Source organism: Pinus tabuliformis, chromosome 7 (assembly GCF_031772625.1).
Source record: "Pinus tabuliformis cultivar Carrire ecotype Pingquan chromosome 7, CPIR1, whole genome shotgun sequence".
Taxonomy (NCBI): Eukaryota; Viridiplantae; Streptophyta; class Pinopsida; order Pinales; family Pinaceae; genus Pinus; species Pinus tabuliformis.
Genome location: NC_142293.1, coordinates 834865153 through 834883615, shown reverse-complemented (window position 1 = coordinate 834883615; position 18463 = coordinate 834865153). Strand labels below are relative to the sequence as shown.

General features: G+C 38.4%; 1 protein-coding gene across 2 annotated transcripts in view; it reads right to left on the bottom strand.

The window, feature by feature from the left end:
- Positions 1-3002: 3002 nt before the first annotated feature.
- Positions 3003-18463, bottom strand: part of LOC149250203 (transcription initiation factor TFIID subunit 11-like) — a 93665-nt gene continuing 78204 nt past the window's right edge. For both annotated transcript variants that reach the window (XM_089458954.1, XM_089458953.1), the window contains exon 3: positions 3003-4157. In XM_089458954.1, coding sequence (XP_089315080.1) covers positions 3477-4130 — 654 coding nt within the window. In that variant the 5' untranslated portion in view covers positions 4131-4157 and the 3' untranslated portion in view covers positions 3003-3476. The remainder of the gene's footprint in view (positions 4158-18463) is intronic.

The following is an 18463-nucleotide window of genomic DNA, read 5'->3' as shown; positions in this document are numbered from 1 at the left end:
ATAATTATCCAAAAGTTTTTATGTTTTATGGATTTTGTAGACTCATAAAACAAAATATCTAATAAAAATGGAGAATCATATTCATCTCAAAATAAGAGAATAAAATGGAATTCATAAGCTTCTACAAACTAGAAATTTGGGGTATTTTGAAAGAATATCTTTTAGTTCTTATCTTTTTGGGTAGAAAAAGGACTAGTTTAGATGGGGAGGTTTGGATTGCCCAAAATGAGAAGTCGCATATTTAAATTAGTTACAAATATGAAACATACTCACTCATTTTTAAAAAGCATGGATCTCATGAGAGTTGAACAATCCAAGTGGTGTAACATACTCATTTTTAAAAAGCATGGATCTCATGAGGGTTGAAAAGTTCAAGTGGTGTAGGTCAAGTTTCATAACTAACCAACAATCTAGAAATCTAAAATCAAATCATCAATGTAACTTGAGTAAATCAAATACCAAATATAGATGTAGGCAGGATCATTATGCATCACAAGAAAGAAATTGACGTTCTCAAGCATGGTAAACATGTGGGATAGAGTTGAGTTTAGCAAAACCATGCGTGAATGTTTATATTTATGTTGATTAATGACTATGTATAAGAAACATAAATGTTAGTGAGAAATATACAATAATGATATTATACATATTACCAAGATCAATAAGGTTATTGTTTCAAAATGCTTTTTTATTTGATACTTTTTTATGTTATTGTGTGTAAAGGAAGGGTGTTTTGATGTAATTTTTTACTCGATATTCCATGCATTGTTTGCTATCTTAAAAAGGGAAATCAATTGTAAAATAAATGTATTATAGTTAAAATAAGATTGTTCCGTATCTAAGCAAGATAAGAGATAACCATACTTTCTTACTTGAGGTAAAACATTTTAAGACCTCAACATTTACCTCAAATTATATCAATACCTTACCTTCCAAGTAAGACCTCATGCCTGTCACTCAAATCATCCCATTTCTCATATGTTAGGCCTTAGAGGAGGTCTCATTAAACTAGAGTTAAAGACTAACCTCCCAAGTGAAGTGTGGAAACATGAATACAATCAAAATTTGTCAATCATCTAGTTTGTCCCGTGATCCATATTAGTATTACCCATAGCATTAAATGAAAGTACATGATCGCAAAAATGGTTAAAATATCCGCTGATAGATGACTCACCTTCCTTCATGAAGAAATGTTATACAAGACAAAGATTTCTCGTTCTAGTTGAAGGTCTACCCCTTTAGCTGACAAAGATTTCTCGTTCTAGTTGAAGGTCTACCCCTTTAGCTTGATCAAACATGTAGATTAGAAATTTATTACAAAAACCAAATAGGCGGAGTTTGTACATGTTGATTGGCTAGTATTTGGTCTATTGTGATGTAGCTCAAGGGGTAGGCATCTCCCGAACATGAGAGTCCCAAATGATCATTATGGGAGTGTATCTAGAACATATTTTCCCTTGCAAGTCACAAGTTCCTACCAATATTGACATGTAGGTTATTGTTACTAGCTTCACCCAATTACAGGTATATATATATAGGCATGGTAACAAATAAACAAAATGGTTGTTTGGTCGGAATTCGACAATACAATTTCTAACAAAATTGTGATTCTTTGTTGTTTAAAATGCACTTTTGAATGCATAAATAGATTCAACACCCTAAAAAACCCCTAAGGCACTCAATCTTTGCAGATTAAACAATTTAAACTTATGATTTTTAAATTTCTCTACCAGATTTTGAACAAAATTAACAAGAATAAGTTTCTGGAAAATGATCATTTCATATATTAGTTAGACTCGTTTATATATATTGATTAAATGTGTTTTCTCAAATTTCTCACATATATTACAATTAATTTATTTTATCATTTTTCAATATTCTTTATATCTATCTTTAAATATATTTTAATTTAATTTGTTAATATTTCTTATTGGCGAACAATTTAGATAATTTTAATTGTCTTTCATCACTGTTATCACATCATTTTTTCGACTTGTAAATTTATCAATATTAAATTAAAATATTTCCACAAATGCTATTTATAATATCTTAAATTATATTTTGCAAAATTTATAAATATTGATTCAAAATATTTGCTTTTCAACATCATTAATAATAATGTTTTATTATATTGTTTACAAAATTTATTGTTCTTAATTGAAAAAGATTCTATCAATATCACTTTCTAATTACCATTTAAATCCATTTTTAATTAGTAGATTTATTTCATCTATATCATTTTAAAATATTTAATACTTATATAATAATTCTTTACCTCAAAATCCAATCCAATCCATAATATTCTACCAATATCACTTGCAACACTTTTCTTCTAATAAACAAAAACTATTTTAAATTTATTAGACCATTTTAAATTAAAAATCCAATCCATAATATTCTACCAATATCACTTGCAACACTTTTCTTCTAATAAACAAAAACCATTTTAAATTTATTAGACCATTTTAAAACCATTTTAATTTAGTAAAATTTATTTCATCCATAACATTTTAAAATATTTAATATTTATATCATAATCCTTTCCCTCAAAATCCAATCCAATCCATAATATTGAATCATTTCCCTCAAAATCCAATCCAATCCCATCCCATAATATTGATTCAAAATATCTCTTTGATAATCCTAATCCTTCTCTTATAGAAATATTCTTTTTAACTAAATTATTCAAAATCTTCCTGAAAATAACATTATTTGATAATTCCTTCCCTCAAAATCCAATCCATGATATCGACTCAAAATATCTCTCTGATCATCTTTTCTCTTGTAGAATATTCTTTTTGACCAAATTATGCAAAGCCTTTTTGAAAGTGACCCTGCTTCTCTACCAATGCATATTTCAACGATTTGTTTGGAGAAGGATAGGGTTGTGCATAATAAACCTTTCATAATCAGCAATTTTTTAGAAGAAATAATAGCAAAAATCTGAACATCTATGGTAAATCTTCAGCTACTCCTAGCTGAAAGATTGGGAATCAATTGCATAACCATAACAGTTCCAAAAAAAATCATATATCAATTCCCCTTAAGAGAAGGGAGTTTCCACACCAATATTCTCCATGGAAGGTCCAAGCCAACTTAAGATTAATATTTGAGAGGCAATTGTTGAACTTAGTTTTCGAAAAGGAGCAGGAGGTATTATTAATAATGCCCTGATTTTACAGTGCATTTCCTTCTTAACAGAGTATTTTGCCTCTGAACTTTTACAGGATTTGTTTTCATAATAAAAATTCCCACCACCATCATAACAAACATTTCATTTGAAGCTAGTAAAATAGGCAAGGCCTTGATCACTTTGGCACTTCTATTGGCAATGTCACAATTTTATAACTGCATTCCTCCTTAACAGAAAATTTTGACCTCTAAATTTTTAGCAGATATTACATATTTCTTTCTTCAAAATCGATTCACAGCACCACCATAATAACCAACATAAATAAATTGCATTTCATTTGAAACTAGTAAAAGCGGCGAGGCCTTGATCGCGTTGGCACCTTGCCTTCCAACTTAAGGCGGCGATAGGCCTCTCGCATGTGACAAGGACGAATGGGACCTCTTTCGTTCCTCTCCGTCATCACCATCCGCCCCGTTTCCACCAATTCCCCCACAAACATCTTGGCTACTCCCGACATGACTATGGTCATGGGAAGGGAGATGGGGCACCCCGCTATACTCTGCAATACCCTCCTCATGTTTGCCTTCTGAAAGCCAGCTCGCCGGAAGGATTCATACCTGTTCATCTGATCAGGTGTTAGTTGTGCCAATACGGTCGTGAATTTCTCAATTTTATCGGGATCCCCCGACTGGTATTTGCCGAGTTCGACATCCATGTTTTCCTCCTCCTCTTCTTTAGATTTGGGGGGTTCTTCTGAAGCAGTGGCATTGTGTAGCAGAGGCGGTTGAGAAACCACATCATCGTCCTCTGCATCACTGTTGATAGGGGTAGCAGTAGGGGAGATGTCCCCCTTGTTATTAGTTTTAATGTCCTCCTTGAGAGCATCTTCTTCATTCCCCACGTCTGTCGTTATCTCTATGCCATGCGGAGAATCTGGCGGTGTGTCATAATCATTTGTTCCAATCTCAAATGGGTCTATGCTCATCTCCACTAACATAAAATCTTTGCCACGCTCCCTTTGATGCTACAGATCAAACCAAATGCACTTGTATTATTGAAATGAAAACAGTCAACTAAACCACTCAGTGAAACACAGACTAACAAATCAGAAAAAAATTAGATTAAAACAAACACATTAGTTTAGACTGTCGAAACAATCCCTTACATATCGCCACATAAATGTACTCGTTTGTGAAAGTAATTCAGCCTCCTTGCATTTTCCAAATTAGTCTTACCATATAGGCAAAATGCATCTTTCTAACAAACCCTATATTGTGAAATGGGACATAAAGCATATAACACTTCCATTTTATATGCTCTCTGTATGAATGTCTGCAGCTTCAGTCATGTTTCTAGAGACACAATGGGTTCACGTAAAACAATGGAGGCCAAATTTCATTGAGAATTTCTGGTAAAATCCTCTAAACAAACATGTTGGCACAACTCCCTGAAGTCTCCAATGTGAGAGAAATTACACTAGTGACCTAAATTCCATTACAATTTGACTCAACTACTCAAAAAGTGTTAAACAAGACTTCTAGGTGCTATCATATGTCAAAAGTAACAACCCACAAGCTTGTAAGAGCTGAAAATAATAGATTACAACCAGCCAACACCTCAAGAACACTACAAAATGCACTACGAAAAGAAAACAAAAAATGTTCAATAAAAGGGTAAGAAAAAAAAATCAAAATTTTCCTGTGAAAGACTTGAGATTTAGGAAATCTATGGTAGAAATAATTCTTCCTAAGGAAATATTCCCAACTCATCGCAAGTGTTTCTTAAGAAATGCCAATGAATCTACAAAACATCTATAACATTTAAACCCGTGAACATATTTGCCTTCCTACAAAAATGAGAAATCCTGCACACATCATCCAAGATTCCTCCCGCTACAATCTAAAAATGATTGATCCTACGGTATTTATGGAGGTTTTGAGAACAAAGATGCCTCACTAAAGTCAAATATAAGAACAATGTAACACGTTAAGCAAAGGGCCAGATTAAGTACTGTGGATTGAAATATTTGTTAAAAGACATCCTCAAAATTAGAGCCCGAAGCCAACCAGCCTGATTTAAAAAGACAAACTGAGAGTTTCTAGAAGTCAAAAAAGGCTTCTCAAATAAATTGAGCCACTTACAATTATAGCTATAAAAATGTCTTTTACCTCTCAATATCTCTAGAATATATTGAGAGAACATTAACGTCCATTGAAATCAGATTTTAGACTCTTTACTCATGCTCGTCCTGACAATCTATAGTCAAAAAGGATTGACTTTGATTTGCAAAATGCTCATTTGAGTTGAGCTTGTACAACCTACTTACCACACATTGCATGGCTGTCCAACAGCAAGGGCTCCATATGCGTAAGTTGTCTTTTCTCATTGGATTGAGTATTTCTCAGTGAAGTGTTCTTTGCTTCATTGCCCAGTTTGGGTAGAGTCCCCTAGACTACCAGTGGAATATTAGCAATTTCTTGAGAGTCGAGACGCTTGCACATCCTGTTCTGAGCCCAAGAAGGCATTTCAACCTGGACCCAAAAAGCAGATCTACTAAAGGAGTCATTGATATGCAAGTTGAGGATAGAATCATCCACCAACCTGTGCAGTTATTAATCATCCAAGCACACCTATTTCTGCTGCCAAAGCCACAATTGCTGCATCAATGTCTGCCCCCATGTAGCCAAAAATCCCCCCAGAAATTCTAAACACCAGGCCCCTAAAGCAAATCAAACCCCATAGAATTCAGACAACAGCTAGGATGATTGGATTGTGGTTACAAAGAAAGGCTCAAAGATCGCTAAGCAATTGCAACATCAAGCCATGTCTCAAATTATCACGTCCACCTATGGTATAAGAATCCTCTCACAAGCAACCCCAATGGCAACTAAGGAGCAAGCACTGGTCCTCCGAGCTCTCAACCTTTCGGCAATGCAAACATGCAAACCAGGTCACCACCACCTCAACTGCCCCTGTATGCAGAGTCTTCTATGCAATAAGGCAAAGTGCCTCTACAGAAACCAAGGACAATGAATGATTTTTTGAACAAGCCTGACGGAATGGACATAATAGATGGGTGAGGTTACATTTGGTATCTCCCTTGCATCCCCAAAAGGAAAAACTTCTCATGTAATGTGTGGGATCTTTGAACCCATGTAGAAAGGTCACTGTCAAACACATGTCAGACAATTAATGAGTTGAAGACAGCTTGTTTGCAAGTAGTAAAAGTTACTGATTTTTTGCTTAGGGCACAACTTTAATTCATCAAAGGGGTGGCAGAAGTGGGTGGCAGCGGGGGGAAATCATCATGGATCCCAGAGGGATATCTAGAATTTATTTTGCTTGGGACTTTGGTATTGGTTCCAACAACAGTGCAGAAGCCTATGCTATATGGCAAGGACTTCAAGTAGCTAAGGCACTGAACATGCAATCTCTTACTGTCATAGGAGATTACACAAATAATATCAGTCATATGGTACATAATTCAGAGCCAGTTGATTATTCTTTAGGATCAATTCTGGAATCTGGATAGGAGCAAATGAGATGCAAATTCCTTTTATCTCCATATCCTTCTATCATGTATTGTGTGAGCTCAACAATTAGACAGATCGATGAGCCAATTATGGAGTGACACTAAAAGTTGGGAGTTTGTGGTTAACGGAACATTACAACTACAATCCATGCCTTAAATCTCATCAAGTTAATGACACATTGCATTGTACTAAATGGGTGCATGGGAAAACTCATGGTAAACATCCACTGGCACATGGTGCACCAGCCATTATTCTTCACCCACACAATTCAACATGAAGAGATGGGAGTTCATCTGCTACATGCTCCAATATTTAATTTCACACGTTTATCTTTTGTTGGTGCTTGTTTTCCAGGCTCGTTGTGGGATAATGGTTTCTACCTGTATCCAGTTCTTCTGGGTGTTCCTCAAACTTTGTTTTTAGTGTCCTGGGCATTTGTTTTCTGTTTCAAAGTCTATTAGGAGCAAGACGGCTGCCAGGGGAACCTACCCCCTGGCGAACTTCTAGCTCATAGAGTATCTGGTGCTCCTTGGTCAGTTTCGCAAAGGAAGTTCATGGCATTATCTGGTTTGAGGTCACTCGGGCACAGAGGTATTTTTGTTGGTGGGTGTTACAGGAAGGTTTGGTCAATGGAGGCAGTGGACACTCTTTTTCTGCTGATGATTCTGGTTCAGTTAGGAACTAAATGGATTCTTAGAACCCCAAGAGATTCATCAGGCTCTTCAAAGCCATGAAGAACAAGTGCATTGTAATTGATCCTCTATCTTCAACCTAGTTTCTAAATAACATGAATTAGAACAGCAGACTTTAATACAGATGGCTGATATAATGGGTTCCCTGATGGATTCAATGAAGCAGATAACAGTGGTCGAAACAGAATGTAGTCTGCTCCGTGACCTGACTTTAAATTTGCTCAAAAGGGACCAGTGTATAGCGTCAGGTTAGAGGATGGGAATGTGCTCGTTAAGAGGTCAAATGAAGGGCAAAGAAATGGTGAGTCAATTTGACAAAGAGATGGCAACAGCTGAGCAGGAAACTGAACCTACAAGTACAAGCCTGGAGCATGCTTCCAGCACTGCGCACACTGGTAATTTTAATGTATTTTGCATGAGTTTTGTGCATCTCCTATGGGGTATACAGTACTGAGGAAATCTGGGCTATTTTCTTTAGAAACCGAGCTATTTTATCTTGCAGGCTTGTTGTAGGTCTGGTTAAAAATTGTAATGCAGTTAAGTTTGAAATTTTATGAACACTACAGGAGGGATTTAACACTAGCTGTCGTTTTTGTTATAGTCTTTATATAATATAAATTGCCCAATTATTTCTTAAAGAAAAAACCCTTGTTTCATCAAGGCTTATTACTTACAATTATATACACGAGGAAGAAAAGGCTGGTTTGGCGGTTGCTAAAGTTGGATGGCCATACCCTAGTCTTTGATAACATTGGTGCTTTGAATGATGCAATGGGGAGAGCAATATTTTGAAGTTGAATAATTGATTGGATGTTGGGGGGGAAATTCGTTAATGTGCAAAGCCTCCAACATGGTTGAGTGCCATGAAGATAAGGAGAGCCTTCTTCCTCATCAATGGGGCCCAAGGGAGCAAAAGGCTTGATATTTGCAGTTTAGTTTAGGTCTTTACAACTCTAATGTATATCAAAAACACAAGTTTTCTGATCTTTGGATTACATGATCTAAATTTAGAAAAGGGAGGGCCAGAGCCCTGAAGCAACTTGCTTAAACCATGTTCTCAAACCAGAATGTGTTCCCCTTTAATTGTCAGGACTTGAAGCTCCAAGCTTGCTCAAGTAAAGGGCAAAGCTGTGATGCTATCTTATATGATAATCTGCATATATTTTTGAGGTTTTCCCTGGGATAGGATAGCTCCAGCTTGATACTTCCAAGATTAGGAACTTTTGAGCCATAATCTGATATTTTTGGAGGTTTTCCCTAATAGTATTGCTAGGGCTTGATAGTTCCAAGATTAGGGCTCAAAAGTTCCTATGGGTCAATCTAAAAGCTAATATCAACTAATACTCTCAAATAGGTCCACGAACACACAAAATCAAGGAATTACCATATGGTCTTAGAGAGGAAACCCTAGCAAAACAGTTTTAAAGATTATAAAGAAAAAATGGTGATGGAGGATAGAAGATCAATGCCTTAGGTCATATATGTATATATATATATATATATATATATATATATTTTTGGGAGGCATATGAAGTCAAGTAATTGGATACCTTCATCTCCTTCAAAAAGAATGTTGGACACCTAATCTGCTAAGGGTTTTGGGTGTGGAATATGAAGAGTCATTGGAGTCCAAGAGACCTTGGAAGATGAATCCAATGGTCATGGAAAATGTATTAATATGTATATCATTGTGAATAGAATGTATTCAACATTTTATCTTTCATATCTTCTCTATTATTTTGTGTTGTTTAACATGGTATTAGAGCGAGCGAATTCCTGTCCTGCTCAAATCTAAGCCACTGGTTTTGTCGCCTCACTGCGCGTGTCAGTTCTGCCCTCTGCTCATCAAAATTGTTGCCATACCCTGTCTACTTGATTTGTGGCCCAGTGATTTTGGGCATTTCTCTGCAATTGTGCAGACCTGTCCCTTTGTTAACTACTTCCTTGCCTGGTCTCTAGTCAAACTGTCTGTGCCCATTTTTTGTCAATGTTACAAGTCACGTACTATATCGGATATCCTAACGCTTCCTTGACTTAACACACCTCACTATTTTACTCGTGTTTGTGCTTGACCTGAGCACTTCTCAAGCAGACTATTCCTCGGGCCTGTTTACCCCGTCGTTTATGTGCCCACTCTACCATTTTGGGCACTCTATACACTTGCCAGTGTTGGATGCACCATCAAAACGCATGTGACAAGTATGTTTTTCAAACTCGTTGCATATAACATACCACAACACTTTGCCAAATCATAGCCGAGTATGCAAACTAGTCTCTCTCATGTTCACGACTTTTCGAAAATCATCAAAATCAATAGGATGATTTCCTCGCAATTGCACCAATTTTAGGCGTTGCTTGAATCTTTCTGTCAAGGAAATGAAGGTACTTTACCAGTAATGCTATTGTAATAAGTCGAAGAGCAAGAGAAGTCCTCAAGCCACATTGCAATCAATGAATGTTACTTTATAATTCGTCTTGCAATAGTCGCAAGTGCTCTCCTTGTATGTCGAGCTTTAACAAGCTCGAGACCCATGAGCCATAAGGTCTTGCGGGTGCACAACACCGCTATCTCAAGAAGAAATGGCACACTAACACACAAGCGAGCATAGGCCAAGGCTTGGCCTCTCTCTCTTTGTCTGCATAGAGTTGTGCATAAGTAGTTGTAGCTCCAGAGTCCTAGTCGTTCGTTTACTTGTTCCACCCACATGAGACTCTACAGGCAGCCCATATATGCCTCTGTCACAGGCAGAAGAGGAATAAGTTCGACCAGCCTATATACACTGTAAGCAAACAGTGAATTGGGATTGTAGACATGAGGATGTTGTAGGACTAGCTCGCAGTGAGTATGAACCACATACATGCTTTGGTATTGTTGGTGTCCACTTTTCATAAGGAAGCATCCATTCAATATTGATCAGACTTGCAATTTTCACAGAGCCTGAGTGGACCATAATTTAGGGCTTCAGATGCGTTGTTGTTGAAAAGTCGCATGAAACTGCAAAAGGGTGATGAACAATAAGAATTACGAACCTTCGTCGTTACAAAATTCCCGTTGGCACTTGACCTTTTGTATTCACTTTTAGCTATAAAATTTGTGGAAGCTTTGGTGTTAAAATTAGCAACTAGGGCCATATTCCACCTTGGGATAGCTCTTTTGATGGAGATGATCATTGTATTAGATTCCTCTTTCCGATAAGACCAAGATTGATATAAAGATCATCTCATTTGGACAAGTGGAAGTATGATTTTGAATTTATGCCCACTCATGTACAATTTGTTCAGGTCGGCCACATCATCAAGTAGGCTCATGAAGCCCAAGAGACATGACTCCTCATCCTCATCGACTTGTATAAATACAAATGTCCTCCCACCTCATTTGGCATCTTCATCTCTCACACATTCTCTCTCCTACTTCAAATCTGAGGAAAAGCTCAAGGACAAATCTGACTATCGTGCATGGAAGATGACTTTGGACATGACTTTGGAAGAGCATGATGCAATGGACTATGTAAAGGGAAGAGTGGTGGAGCATACTTCAAATGCACCTGCTGCTGCAAAAACAAAGTACAAGAAAGGTGAGGTCAAAGCTAAAAGAATTATCATAGACTCCATTCACAAGCATTTGGTTGCCTATATTTCTAATGTGGAAACATCTAAGGATATGTATGACAAGCTGGTTGGGATGTTAAAAATGAACAATGCAAATCAAATCCTCTTTCTCAAGAACAAGTTGAAGGACATCAAAATGGACAAAGGGGAGTCTATCCAATCCTACTTCATGAGGATCACACAAATCAATAATGACCTTCTATCTATTGGAGAAGTTGTTGCTGACATGGAGCTCACTCTCATTGCACTTGGAGGTCTTACAAGAGCAAGAGAATGACCATCCTCAACAATGATAAGATTCTTGGTTTCGATGAATTATTGGCTAGATGCACTCAAGAAGAAACAAGGATGATGGAGAGAGATAACCCTTCAAATGGAAATGATCCTACTGCTTTCTCCGTTCATGATAAGAGGAAGAACAATGTTGGTCCAAGGAAACAAGGTCAAGGATCTAAGTAGGGATTCTAAGAAAGAAGAAAAGGAAGGTGTTACAATTGCAACAGGTTTGGCCACTATGCGAGAGAGTGTCCTCACAAGAAGGATACTCCAAGGGATGATGACAACAACAATTACAAAGGCAATGGCAATCAAAGGAACAACAAGTTCAACAATAAAGGAAAAAGGAATGCTCCCGCTGCTCGATATGGAAATGGTCGACCTCCCAAAAGATCAAGAAATTCCATGTATGAGGAAAGTAATGTTGTAGAAAAACAAAATGAGTTTTATGATTATCTTATTTCCGCTTTATCTACTGCCTCTCCTCCAGATACGTTGGATCATTGTTTGATTGATAGTGGAGCCTCAAGGCACTTCACTAGGTATAAAGAGGCCCTCTCAAATTTGATTGAAAAGAAGACAAATGTGGAGATCATACTTGGAGATAATGCCACCTATCTCGTAAAAGGCATAGGTACTATCACTCTTCACTTGAATCAAGGTCAAACCATTCATCTACAAGAAGTGTTGTATGTGCCTGATTTGAAAAAGAAGTATCTATTTCTACGATGGAAGATAAAGGTTTCAAGGTAGCATTCATTGATGGAAAGGTATGTATTTGGAAAAGAAACCCTAAAGATGCATTTACACTTGGATTTAGGGTTGATGGTCTTTATCAAGTTGGAGGAAGTCCTTTGGGAGCCATGTCTTGCGATACTTCTCTTCAATCTGAATTATGGCATCGGAGATTTTCCCACCTTCATTACAAAGCCTTACCTGGGTAAGGAAGATGGTCACGGATATGCTTGAATTCAACATGAATCATGAAGGAGTTTGTTAAGGTTGTGCAACTGGGAAACTTACAAGGCAACCATTTCCTTCAAGCGAAAGTCAAACTTCTAATACTCTTCAACTGGTCCATTCTGACCTATCTGGTATGTTGCCCATAACATCATTGGGAGGATACTTATATTATGCTATCTTTGTGGATGACTTCTCTCGCAAAACATGGATCTATTTCTTGAAGAAGAAGGATGAAGTGTTCAAATGGTTCTGTTCTTTCAAAGCTTTGGTGGAGAATCAAACAAGGAAGAAAATCAAAATATTGAGGACCAACCATGGAACCGAATATGAATCAAATGAATTCAATGACTTCTGTAGAGAGGCTGGCATTAAGAGGGAGACAACCGTTGTATACACTCCTGAGCAAAATGGAGTTGCTAAAAGGAAGAATCAAATGATCATGGAAGCCACCTATGCCATGCTCCATGATCTAGGTCTACCAAAGTTCTTATGGGGAGAAGCTGCCAATATTGTCGTGTATGTTCAAAATAGGTGTCCACATCAAGCATTGGATTTCAAGACACCTGAAGAAGTTTTCACTGGTAAGAAACCTGATGTTTCTCATTTTAGAATATTTGGTTGTCCCGTGTATTTTCATGTTACTTAAAGAGAAGAGAAATAAGTTGGGAGCATGCGGGAAGAAAGGAACATTTGTGGGCTACAATGAAAATTCAAAGGCATATAGAATCTATGTGCTTGGTCAACGAGATGTGGAAGTAAGCCATGATGTTACATTCGATGAAGACACTACCCTTGGGAAAGCCAAAGATCTCCCCATTCCAGGAAAGGAGAATGATAATGTTGCAGATAAACAAGTTGAATCTGCAACAGATGAATCTATGCCCGATGTTGAAGGCTTGATGGATCCCATTGATCCACCACCCGGAGATCACTCTACCTCAAGAAAAAGACCTTTATGGCTCAAGGATACTATTAAAGATGCTAAAGGACATTGCTCCAAGAGGGAAATTTTGTGAAAGTAAGAAACCAAACAGGTATCAAGGGTACCTTGTTGCTATGAGTACTATTGTTCAATCTGAGTCATGTACATTCGAAGAAGCCGTAAAGCACCAAGTTTGGAAGGATGCGATGAATGAGGAATACGAATCAATCATGAAGAATGATGTCTGGGACATGGTTCCTAGGCCCAAGGACAAGTCTGTGGTTACATCTAAATGGATTTACAAAATCAAACATGGAGCTGATGGGAGTGTTAAAAATATAAAGCCATGTTCGTTGCTCGAGGCTTCTCTCAAAAGGAAGGAGTGGACTATGACGAGATATTTGCACCAGTTGCTCGAGGCTTCTCTCAAAAGGAAGGAGTAGACTATGACGAGATATTTGCACCAGTTGCCCGATATACCACTATCCGATCGATTATTGCTCTTGCTACCTCTTAGGGATGGATCCTACACCAAATGGATGTTAAGACTGCTTTCTTGCATGTCTCGTTTAAGGAGGAAGTCTACTTGGAACAACCTCTGAGGTTAGAAGTATAAGATCGAAGGACACACGTGTGTAGGTTGAAGAAAGCCCTCTATGGGTTGAAGCAAGCCCCCAAGGCTTGGTATGAGAGGATTAATAGCTATCTTATGAAGCTAGGATTTACAAGGACCAAAGTTGATCCTAATCTATATTTCAATGTTGAAAAGGACATGCCTCTCATTTTGGTCCTTTATGTAGATGATCTCTTTCTGACAGGTACATACCCTCTCATTTATCAATGCAAGGGGTAGTTGGCTTCCGAATTCGAGATGAAGGACCTAGGTTTAATGCGCTACTTCCTAGGCCTGGAGGTCTGGCAAAAGCCGGGTAAGATTTTCCTTTCTCAAGGAAAATACATTGTGAAGGTGCTTGAGAGATATGGGATGGTGGATTGCAAGAAGCTATGTGGAAGTGTTGTTGGGCCCGAATTAGCAAACCCTTCCGAATATAGTCAACTTGTGGGGGCCCTGATGTTCTTGGTAAACTCCCATCCTGACATATGCTTCGCTGTGAATACATTGAGTCAATTTATGGTTGAGCCTCATCACAAACATTGGATTGTTGCTAAGAATCTCTTGAGATATCTTCGGGGCACAATCAATTGTGGACTGATATACACTACCGGGAATTTGATGCTGCATGGATATACGGATGCTGACTGAGCTAGCATTGTGGTGGATCGTAAGAGCATGTTTGGATGTTGCTTCTCATTAGGGTCTGCTTCAATTTCTTGGATGAGCAGGAAGCAGAAATCGGTTGCTCTAAGCACCACCGAGGCCGAATACATTGCAACTAGTATGGCCTGTTGTGAAGTTGTTTGGTTGAGGAAGCTCTTTAGTGAGCTATTTGAGCACGTGCTGGATACCACTGTGATATTCTGTGACAACCAAAGTGGGATTTTCCTTTCAGAGAATCCTGTATTCCACAAACGCTCCAAGCACATTGATTTCAGTTACCACTTTATCCGAGATATGGTACAGCGGGGAGCAATAAGGCTCCAACACATCAAGGCTGATGAGCACGTTGCAAATATCCTCACGAAGCCCTTGGGGAAGGTCAAATTCTTAACCTTCTGAGAGAGACTTGGAGTCGTGGAAAGACCCTCCCATGAGGGTCCAGCTTGAGCTTTGGGAGCTTGTGGGGGTTTGGGGTACTTCTTGGAGCTTTGAGTGACCATAGGGTGAGTGGTTCACCTTCCCCTATTGGTGCGTTTTATACAGGGTGAGTGTTTCACCTTCCCCTATTGGTGCGTTGTATACAAGGTGAGTGGTTCACCTTCCCCTATTGGTGCATTGTATATAGGGTGAGTGGTTCACCTTCCCCTATGATACGCCATGATGGTTGACATGTGTGTAGGGTGAGTGGCTCACCTTCCCCGATGATTGACATATGCATAGGATGAGCGGTTCACCTTCTCTTATGGCATATGAACAGGACAAAGTTTCACCTTCTCCTGTTGCTATCCCAACATACATCCTACCCATGTAGTCTGGGACTCATGGCAAGTACCTCTCATCTGGCCAATGAGTTGGGAAAAATGGATAGGGACCATAGCACTATCGATGGACGCATCGTGTACTGTCGCACTCCCTATGTCTAGGATGCATGGTGTCCAACCACTTGATCTGGGATCAAGTCTGATTGAGGTTCTACCTCTAGACTGATTTTTTTCAATGGAGAGTGGTAAGGTCTTGTGACTCACTCTTGATCGATTCTTCTTCATTATTCATATCAGTGTTCAGCAGAGCAAAGATGAGATACAGAGATGGTTCATGACGACAGGATGGCATGATGATCGATGATGATGGATGGATTGACAGATGGAATTCTCCCTAGTTGAGAGGGAGTGTTAAAATTGGCAACTAGGGCCAAATTCCACCTTGGGATAACTCTCTTGATGGAGATGATGATTGCATTAGATTCCTCTTTTCGAGAGGACCAAGATTGATATAAAGATCATCTCATTTGGACAAGCAGAAGTATGATTTTGAATTTATGCCCACTCATGTACAATTTGTTCAAGTCGGCCACATCATCATGTAGGCTCATGAAGCCCAATAGACATGACTCTTCACCCTCATCGACTTGTATAAATACAAGTGTCATCCCACCTCATTTGCATCTTCATCTCTCACATATTCTCTCTCTTTCCCTCATTGGTTCGTATATCATTGGGCATTCTCTCTCTCCCATGTGTGGCACGAGGACAAAATTGCAAGGCCGAAAATCACAAAAATTCTGCAATTTGACCAGCATTGACCAGCGTTGATTGTGACCTTCCAAGCATCATTTGACTTTGATTTTTTGGGGTTATTTCTGTCTCAGCAGGCCACATCTTTTGGCATAGAAATCAAGGCATTCTGAGCACTTTGATTGCAACCAAAATTGCAGGTTGACCGCAGATTTCAAACAACAATTTGAGCGTTGACTTTGTCACTGTTTTGGGATGACTTTGAACTCCTGATCAGGCCGAGTTCGACTAGGGAATACCGAGTTGTTTTGAGGACATTCTATTGCTGCTTTGACCAGCGTTGACTTTTTTGGTTAGGGTTGAAGTTTGACTGCAGTTGACTGTAAAAATTTATAGGGTTGTTTCGACTTTGAATTGGGCAAGTCAATTTGACTTTTGTATTCTCTCTCTGTGTTGAACATTTGATATAATAATAAGAAGATTCGATCAAAGAGTTTCCCCACATTGGGGTTTTTCCCTGGCATCTGCCAAATCTGGTGTCCTCTTGTCTTGGCTTGTCTTCTGCATTTTGTTTCATGTTCTATTTGCTTTTACTGTCAATGTGATTATTGTGATTGCTATTGGAAATTGGAAATTGTTATTGGGTTGCTAAGGAACATTGAAGTAAATTGTGCTAAGCATAGAACATACCATTGTTAACTAAAATTAACATTTGGGTATTGGTAGAAGAGAACAACAAGGAGGTAGATCTAGTGATTCACTGTTATTTGTCAATAGTTTGATTGTAAGTAAATTATAAGCAGGTGCCCCTCTTCCTTTGTCTTCTCTCTAGCAAAGATGATATATACGTTGTCAGTGAGTTGCAATTGTTGGCACAACTCTTGCATTAACAGCATCTGAAAATTATTGTGTAAGCCTTGCAAGTATAGGACCAGTCATAACTGTTGCACCAACTTGCTTCACCCTTATTCTTTCAAGAATGAACTTCATCAATGCATACGGACCAGCTTGAAATTATGGTTACAGTTTCTCCAAAGAGATCTGATCAAATAGCTGGAGATCTTTCTCATTATTTAATGGGCGTACTAGAGTGAAGCAATCTTGTTCAAGAAAGAGAGCTCTAATCTCAATTTTCGCTGCAACATTTGCTAGCCAACTTAATATTTGGTTTGCTATATGAGTGCACTAAATATTGATTTGCACAGGTTTCCAATTGATTCTTTTTTATTTATTTTGGATTATCGCTGATGAATTGAGTTGCAAAAAACCTTTTGAAGTTTAAATGGCTCATATTGACAATTTATTAGAGTTATTAAGAACTCTAATTGTGCCCACTGCTGAAAGCACAGTTAAAATCAGCAAGGACGCTCTGATATTCAAATATGTCTGCAAGGTGCACAAGAAAAGATTGATTTTTTGCAGCTCGAATCTCAGCTACAAGAAGATTAGCTTCAGCGGAAAAGACATCATTCTGAACTTGTTTTTTTTCAGAATAATCCCCTTTTTCAGTCTAAAGTTAACTCCCATAAGCAGCCAGAAATTGATCAAATCATTAATCCCCATCAAGTGCCAATTTCAGGAGTAGATTTGCATGCAGATGCAGAAATTCAACCTACAGTTCCCAAGCCCATCATCAGAACTGGCAAAGAGCTTGTCAACAACAAGAACAAAATCGGTCTTGGATATGACATGGTGTCCTTTCATATTCCAGATTATTCAAAGCCCATCAAATTTCAAAGTGCTAGATTTGTTCAGAACGGTTCATCTTCACCTATTCCAAATCCTGCACCTTCACATTCACAATCAAGATTGTCAAATGCCAACACTATAATCAAGTTGGCCATGTGAAAGATCATTGTTTTGATCTTCACCCCTGTGAGCATTGCGGTAAGCACACTCACCATTCAAAAAAAAGCTTCAGAAACAAGCCTCCTACAAGAACGAAGATTCACCTTGGATGGATCGCTTCTTGGCAATGGGTTTTAGCAATCAAGAAGATATTTCAGTCATACCACAGAATTTGTTCTCAAGTTTTGACACATCTTGCAGTTAAGTTTTCTTCATCTTCTCACCTTGTATCTGATAGGGGGGGAATTGATGGTTATCTACAGGCTTCAAAGATAAATCAAGTGAGCCTGATCCACAACCTGAACCTGTTGCCTGAGCCTAGAGTCAGCCATACCTAGATTCAGAGTTGTAGCCAAAGACAGAGAAGCCCATGAGCATGCTTTTGGTTGGTGACCTTCCTTAAACCACCACAGGTTGAGACCTCAATGGTCTCCTTTTTTAGAACACTTCCTCTAGCAGAAGACTTCAGCTTCTAGCCAGATTTGGAAGAGTTCCAGGAACAACATCAAGCGTTCCAAGTTGAGACCCCAATGGTCTCCCTTTTCAAAACATTAGGGAGCACTTCCTCTAGCAAAAGACTTCAGCTTCTAACCAGATTTGGAACTGTTCCAGGAACTGCACTAAGCGTTCTAGTGTTGGTGGTCATCCTTAAACCATCATCAGTTGAGACCTCGAGTTCTCCCACCTTATACCT